This window comes from Triticum aestivum, chromosome 2B (assembly GCF_018294505.1).
Source record: "Triticum aestivum cultivar Chinese Spring chromosome 2B, IWGSC CS RefSeq v2.1, whole genome shotgun sequence".
In the NCBI taxonomy this organism is placed as follows: Eukaryota; Viridiplantae; Streptophyta; class Magnoliopsida; order Poales; family Poaceae; genus Triticum; species Triticum aestivum.
The window spans coordinates 73424113-73432328 of record NC_057798.1 but is presented as its reverse complement, the minus strand read 5'-3'; the positions used below and the strand labels follow the sequence as shown (position 1 = coordinate 73432328).

Genomic DNA, 8216 nt, shown 5'->3' with positions numbered 1-8216 from the left:
TTCCACTTACCAAAAGCGCTTCACTCCTGGCAACGGCGCCAGAAAATAGCCTTGATGACCCATAAGTATATGGGGTCAGTTGTAGCCCTTTTCGATAAGTAAGAGTGTCGAACCCAACGAGGAGCAGAATGAAATGACAAGTGGTTTTCAGCCAGGTAATGTCTACAAGTGCCGAAATTGTAAGTAATAGAGTAGTTTGATAGCAACATAATTTGTAACAAGTAGTAACAGTAGTAGTAACAAAAGTGCAGCAAGGTAGCCCAATCCTTTTGAGGCAAAGGACAGGCCAAAACGGTCTCTTATGATAAGCAAGGTGTTCTTGAGGGTACACGGGAATTTCATCTAGTCACTTTCATCATGTTGGCTCAATTCGTGTTCGCTACTTTGGTATGTGGGTGGACCAGTGCTTAAGTGTTATTCTTACTTGAACAAACCTCCTACTTATGATTAACCCCCTCGCAAGCATCCGCAACTACACGAAAAATATTAAGAATAAATTCTAACCATAGCATTAAACTTTTGGATCCAATCGGTCCCTTATGGAATAGCGCATAATTAAACTAGGATTTAAGCTTCTGTCACTCTAGCAACTCATCATCTAATAACTACTCCATAATGCATTCTCTTAGGCCCAAATATGGTGAAGTGTCATGTAGTCAACATTCACATGACACCACTAAGGGAGTCACAACATACATATCATCAAAATATCGAACACATATCAAGTTCACATGATTACTTGCAACATGATTTCTCCCGCGACCTCAAGAACAAAAGTAACTACTAGCAGATGATAATCATTCTCAAGATCAGAGGGGTATTAAATAGCATAATGGATCTGAACATATAATCTTCCACCAAATAAACCATACAGTAATCAATTACAAGATGTAATCAACACTACTAGTCACCCACAAGCACCAATCTACAGTTCCAGTACAAAGATTGAACACAAGAGATGAACTAGGGTTTGAGAGGAGATGGTGGTGTTGAAGATATTGATGGAGATAGCCCTCCCCAAGATGGGAGAGTTGTTGGTGATGATGACGACGATGTTTTCCCCCTCCGGGAGGGAAGTTCCCCCGGCGGAATCGCTCTGCCGGAGGGCAAAAGTGCTCCTGCCCAGGTTCCGCCTCGAGACAGTGGAGCTTCGTCCCTAAAGTCCTCTTCTTAGTTTTTTCTAGGTAAAAATGACTTATGTACCAGAAGAGTGGCACCTGAGGTGGTCCTGGGTGAGCACAACCCACCAGGGCGCGCCTGGGCTCCCTGGCGCGCCCAGGTGAGTTGTGCCCACCTAGTGGTCCCCCTCTGGTACTTATTGACTCCAAATTTTTTTTATTCCATAAAAAATCCTCGTGAAGTTTCAGCTCGTTTGGAGTTGTGCAGAATAGGTAGCCTAACGTAGCTTTTTCAGGTCCAGATTTCTAGCTGCCAGAATTCTCCCCTTTGTGTATACCTTGCATATCATGAGAGAAAAGGCATTAGAATTACTCCAAAAAGCATTATTATGCAATAAAACAACATAAATAACAGTAGGTAAACATGATGCAAAATGGACGTATCACATAGCCACTGCCAGAAACCCTAATCAATTAGGTCACACCGATATGGATCTCGGTCTCACCGATATGGCCTTGTAAACTCTCTATTACCTATTGCAACGGTCTCACCAACATGTGCAATCGGTCCCATCGAGTTTGCTTGACCAACTCCTGTTTGATTAATGGCTGAAATCGGTCTCACCGAGTTCATGCGATCGGTCTCACCGAGATGAGGTTTTGCCCTAGCCCTAGCACATTGGTCCCACCGAGTTGATCCGTCAGTCCACCGAAAATCCTAACGTTCATATTTTGAACTATATCGGTCCAACTGAGTTTCTCTATTCGTCCTGACCAAGTTAGGTAAAATGTGTGTAACGGCTAAATTCTGTGTGGAGGCTATATATACCCCTACACCCCCTTATCCATTAGAGAGAGAGCCATCATAACATGCCTACACTGCCACTACTCGTTTTCTGAGAGAGAACCACCTACTCATGTGTTGAGACCAAGACATTCCAATCCAACTACAAGAATCTTGATCTCTATCCTTCCCCAAGTTACTTTCCACTCAAATCATCTTTCCACCATAGCCAAATCTGTGAGAGAGAGTTGAGTGTTGGGGAGACTATCATTTGAATCACAAGAGAAAGGAGTTCATCATCAACACACCATCTATTACTTTTTGGAGAGTGGTGTCTCCTAGATTGGTTAGGTGTCCCTTGGGAGCCTCCGTCAAGATTGTGGAGTTGAACCAAGGAGTTTGTAAGGGTAAGGAGATCGCCTACTTCATGAAGATCTACCCAAGTGAGGCAAGTCCTTTGTGGGCGATGCCCATGGTGGGATAGACAAGGTTGCTTCTTCATGGACCCTTTATGGGTGGACCCCTCTGTGGACTCGCGCAAACGTTACACTTCGTGGGTTGAAGTCTCCGTCAACGTGGATTTACGATAGCACCACCTATCAGAACCACGCCAAAAATCTCCTTGTCTCCAATTGTGTTTGCACATTCCAATCCCATCCCTTTACCTTCTTACAACCTGCATGCTTCACTTTCCGCTGCTCATATACTCTTGCCATGCTTGCTTGAAATGTATTGTGAATGCTTAAACTTGTGCTAAAAATCCACCTCAACTTGAAAGACTTAAAAACTGCCACTTTTGCTTGTTGAGTGTCTAATCACCCCCATCTAGATGTTGGGGAACGTAGTAATTTCAAAAAAATTCCTACGCACACGCAAGATCATGGTGATGCATAGCAACGAGAGGGGAGAGTGTTGTCCACGTACCCTCGTAGATCGATAGCGGAAGCGTTATAACAACGTGGTTGATGTAGTCGTACGTCTTCACGACCCGACCGATCAAGCACCGAAACTACGGCACCTCCGAGTTCTAGCACACGTTCAGCTCGATAACGATCCCTGGACTCCGATCCAGCAGAATGTCGGGGAAGAGTTCCGTCAACACGACGGCATGGTGACGATCTTGATGTTCTACCGTCGCAGGGCTTCGCCTAAGCACCGCTACAATATTATCGAGGACTATGATGGAGGGGGGCACCGCACACGGCTAAGAGATCAAGAGATCAATTGTTGTTGTGTCTAGAGGTGCCCCCCTGCCCTCGTATATAAAGGAGCAAGGGGGGAGGGGGCGGCCGGCCTAGGAGGGGGCGCGCCAAGGGAAGTCCTACTCCCACCGGGAGTAGGACTCCTTCCTTCCTTGTTGGAGTAGGAGAAGGTGAAAGAGGGGGAGAGGAAAAAGGAAAAGAGGGCTGTGCCCCTTGTCCAATTCGGACCAGAGGGGGGGGGGGGCGCAGGCCTCCTTCCTTTTGGCCTCTCTCATCTATTCCCGTATGGCCCAATAAGGCCCATATACTCCCCGGCGAATTCCCGTAACTCTCCGGTACTCCGAAAAGTACCTGAATCACTCGGAACCTTTCCGAAGTCCGAATATAGTCATCCAATATATCGATCTTTACGTATCAACCATTTTGAGACTCCTCGTCATGTCCCCGATCTCATCCGGCACTCCAAACTCCTTTGGTACATCAAAACGCATAAACTCATAATATAACTGTCATTGAAACCTTAAGCGTGCGGACCCTACGGGTTCGAGAACTATGTAGACATGACCGAGACACGTTTCCGGTAAATAACCAATAGCGGAACCTGGATGCTCATATTGGCTCCTACATATTCTACGAAGAACTTTATCGGTCAAACCGCATAACAACCTACGTTGTTCCCTTTGTCATCCGTATGTTACTTGCCCGATATTCGATCGTCGATATCTCAATACCTAGTTCAATATCGTTACTGGTAAGTCTCTTTACTCGTTACGTAATGCATCATTCTGTAACTAACTCATTAGCTACATTGCTTGCAAGGCTTATAGCGATGTGCATTACCGAGAGGGCCTAGAGATACCTCTCCGACAATCGGATTGACAAATCCTAATCTCGAAATACGCCAACCCAACATGTTTTGGAGACACCTGTAGAGCTCCTTTATAATCACCCAGTTACGTTGTGACGTTTGGTAGCACACAAAGTGTTCCTCCAGTAAACAGGAGTTGCATAATCTCATAGTTATAGGAACATGTATAAGTCATGAAGAAAGCAACAGCAACATACTAAACGATCAAGTGTTAAGCTAACGGAATGGGTCAAGTCAATCACATCATTCTCCTAATGATATGATCCCGTTAATCAAATGACAACTCTTTTGTCCATGGCTAGGAAACATAACCATCTTTGATAAACGAGCTAGTCAAGTAGAGGCATACTAGTGACACTATGTTTGTCTATGTATTCACACATGTATTATGTTTCCGGTTAATACAATTGTAGCATGAATAATAAACATTTATCATGATAGAAGGAAATAAATAATAACTTTATTATTGCCTCTAGGGCATATTTCCTTCACTAGACACCTCTTCTCGATCCTTTCAGATATGCCCTGGCCATGACCTCTGCTCAGAGATGCAGTGTGGTTGCTTGCATCGACGAGGGCATCACATGGTGATCTATTTGGACGCTCCTTGCCGTATTTTGTTGTGGGAGAAGGAAAAAAGGACAAGCGCGCCAGGGAAGACAACAGGGAGAGACAAAGATGGAGTGCGGTGTGGTGGAAGAAAGATAAGGAAGAGGATCGTAGTTTGTAGCCGCGTGGGGTCCATGAGCATGGCACACGCGTTCGTCGAATTTCTAGACACTCGACTAGATGGATTGTGGAGCGGTGGAAAAAAGATAACGAAGGGGGATGTAGTTTCTAGCCGCATGGCGCCCACGGCGCGTGGTGCATGCGCCCGCCAAATTTCCAACCAATTGGTTAGATGGATTGCGGGGTGGTGGAAAGAAGATAAGGAAGAGGATCCATGTTTCTAGCCGCATGAGGCCATGGCACGCGGCGCACGTGCCCGCCGAATTTCTAGTCGGTCAGTCGGATATAATTGTTATCCATATTCGATAAGGGGAAAATAAACATTAATTGGATAGTGTACAATATTGGATAACCAGCGTTTTCAGATAAGTGGGAAATGTAAAAATTATGATTCACATTTTTTGCATAGAAAAAAATGATTTTGGTAGGCTGAGAGGAGAGGGTGATATGCCGAGTTGGCGGCATAAGAGCGCTACGGCCAAACCACCATTATTAGGCTGAGGCCAATAGCCCACACGATGCCCTCTTCTCCATCCAGACCAATAGACAAAGGTCAGCAATGCCCCATCGTGCCACCTGCAACCGCGGAGGCACCAACTTGGTGAGGTGCCAACCATAGCAGGAGATGAGGATCAGCTACTCCTGGCCGGAACATGCGACTCCCAGCCCCACCGGTGCTGCTATAGCGGCACCACGTGTAGCCTGCAAACCTAGCCATGACGCCGCCCAAGTGCCCACTACGACCGTCATTGCCTGAAGAGGGTTGCCGCCTCGGAGCCCTATCTCCGCCGCCACGAGCGACAATCGGAGGTCCCCTGCCCCCTTTGGGACCGGAGATGCTGCCACCATGGCCGAAGCCGGTGGCTTGGGGGAGGCCTTCCGGCAGTGCTAGGATTTTGGAGGGTCGCGTGGGGAGAGGTGTTTTGACAAGGAAGTTACCTCTCAACGGGTTCAAGGCCTTTGGGTGATGAAGCTAGCACAAACTCGTTGGGTTTAGGAGAACGCAATTCCCTCGCACACACACAAATCCCCTTGTCTCGTGTTCGTGGTGTCGCTGTCCTTGGACGGCTCGAATACGACCATGACCTCCGCCCAGAGATGCAGTGTGGTTGCTTACAGCGATGAGGGCATCACATGGTGATATATTTTGGTGCTCCTTGTCGTATTTGGTTGTGGGAGAAGGGGAAAAAAGATAAGCGCGACAGGGGAGACAACAGGAAGAGACAAAAATGAAGTGCAGTGCGGTGGAAGAAAAATAAGGAAGGAGATCGCGGTTTCTGCCCACATGGGGCCAATGGCGTGAGGCGCACACGCCCGCCGAATTCTATCCAGCGGCTAGATGGATTGTGAGGCGTTGAAGAAAAGATAAGGAAGGAGATAGTAGTTTCTAGCGCGCATGGGGCTTATGGGGCGTGGCGCACGTGCCCACCGAATTCTAGCCAGTCGGCTAGATGGATTGCGGGGCGTTGGACAAAAGATAAGAAAGGAGATAGCCGTTTCTAGCGCGCATGGGGCTCATGGGACGTGGCGCACGTGCCCACCGAATTCTAGCCTGTCGGTTAGATGGATTGCGGGGTGGTGGAAAAAATATAAGAAAGGAGACTGCAGTTTCTAGCCGCATGGGGCCATGGCGCGTGGCGCACGCTCCCGAACCCGCCGAATTTCTAGCCAGTCGGCTAGATGGATTGCGGGGCGGTAGAGAAAAGATAAGGAAGGGGGTTGCAGTTTCTGGCTGCATGGGTCCATGGCGCGTGCCGCACGCGCCCGTCAAATTTCTAGCCAGTCGGCTGGATAATAGTTATCCATATCAGATGAGGGCAACAAAATTAATGTGAGTAGTGTGCCATATTAGATAACTAATGTTTTTCAGACAAGTGGGCGCTGTAAAAAAAATATGATTTACTCCATTCTTTTTATAGAAAATTGAATTGGGAGGAAGAGAGGAGACGGTGATGCCCCGGAGACTAGCTGCAACCGGAAGCGCGTTGCTTGCCGGTGAACCACAGGTGCTCTGCACTATATATATAGTGCGTCTCGCTCCACATACCTTTAATTTACTCCCAAACCAAGCCAAACGAACCAGCGCCGCAGCCCGCAGCGCACCCATCCCACCAAACAAACAGCTAGCAGGCGAGGCGACCCGCTCCGACCGAGAGCCGATGCCGACGCCGTACAGCGCGGCGGCGCTGCAGCAGCACCACCGGCTGGTCTCCTCCTCCGGCGGCCTGGCGGTGGCGGCGGCGACGGGGGCACACAGGTGCGGCGAGCACGACGGGACGGTGCCGCCGGAGGTGGCGCGGCACCACGAGCACGCGGCGCCGGGGGGCCGCTGCTGCTGCTCGGCGGTGGTGCAGCGCGTGGCGGCGCCCGCGGCGGACGTGTGGGCCGTGGTCCGGCGCTTCGACCAGCCGCAGGCGTACAAGAGCTTCGTGCGCAGCTGCGCGCTGCTGGACGGCGACGGCGGCGTGGGCACGCTGCGGGAGGTGCGCGTGGTGTCGGGCCTCCCCGCGGCGTCCAGCCGGGAGCGGCTGGAGATCCTGGACGACGAGCGGCACGTGCTGAGCTTCAGCGTGGTGGGCGGCGAGCACCGGCTCCGCAACTACCGGTCGGTGACCACGGTGCACCCGGCGCCGGGGGGGAGCGCGTCGGCCACGCTGGTGGTGGAGTCGTACGTGGTGGACGTGCCCCCCGGGAACACCCCCGAGGACACCCGCGTGTTCGTGGACACCATCGTCAAGTGCAACCTCCAGTCCCTCGCCCGCACCGCCGAGAAGCTCGCCGGCCGAGGGGCGGCCTACGGCGCGCTGCCGTGATCGAATCGAATCAGAATCGCAACCGCAACCGCAATCGCCGGCCCGTGCCTCCCCTCCGGTGGTCAACTCAAGCCCAGCCTCGGCCGCAGGGGCGTTTCGGTAAAATCGCGCTCCGATTTCCGATTAATGAATCCAAATCCATGGTGGTGGTGCGCGGGTGGTGGCGGTCGATTATTTTTCTCTTGTTCTTTCTGGCGTGAAGGCGAGGGGTCGGTGGGTCGGTTCGGTTCGGTCGGCGCGCTTTCGCAGCTGGCCCCTCGCTGTTTCTCCTTATCGCGAGACACCCCCCTTGTAGTAGTGCTCCTAGCTCTAGTCTTCGTTCGTTCCCCTTCGTTGTTCTCGGTAAGATGATAAGATTTGACAGGAATTGAGGAGTAAAAACTAGCTTGGACCGATGCAAGACTCATCAACATCTCTGTATATATTCTTTCAGTTTCTCGTTGCATAGTGTATGTTGTCATCACCATTTTGCTCGTGACATTTCATCGAATTTACAAGATGTTCAACGAGACACAGCGGACCAGAGCCGTCACAGTCTCGTTGGACCAAATCAACAGCGCGATTATCTTCTTCCTGCACGTTATAAGGTCTTTGTCACGCACATTTTCTCCTAGCAGTACAACAAACTAGCATGGATACACGCATGTGTTCTTTGACAATGTCAAAACATGGATGAGTGAGTGAGTATGAACCAAGTACAAG

At 50.0% G+C, this 8216-nt stretch overlaps 1 protein-coding gene across 1 annotated transcript; it reads left to right on the top strand.

The window, feature by feature from the left end:
* Positions 1-6746: 6746 nt before the first annotated feature.
* LOC123043554 (abscisic acid receptor PYL4) lies at positions 6747-7959 on the top strand. Its single transcript, XM_044466045.1, has 2 exons — positions 6747-7705; positions 7771-7959. Exon 1 carries the CDS (start codon positions 6861-6863, stop codon positions 7512-7514), a length of 654 nt encoding a protein of 217 aa, XP_044321980.1. The 5' UTR covers positions 6747-6860; the 3' UTR covers positions 7515-7705; positions 7771-7959.
* The last annotated feature ends 257 nt before the right edge of the window (positions 7960-8216 follow it).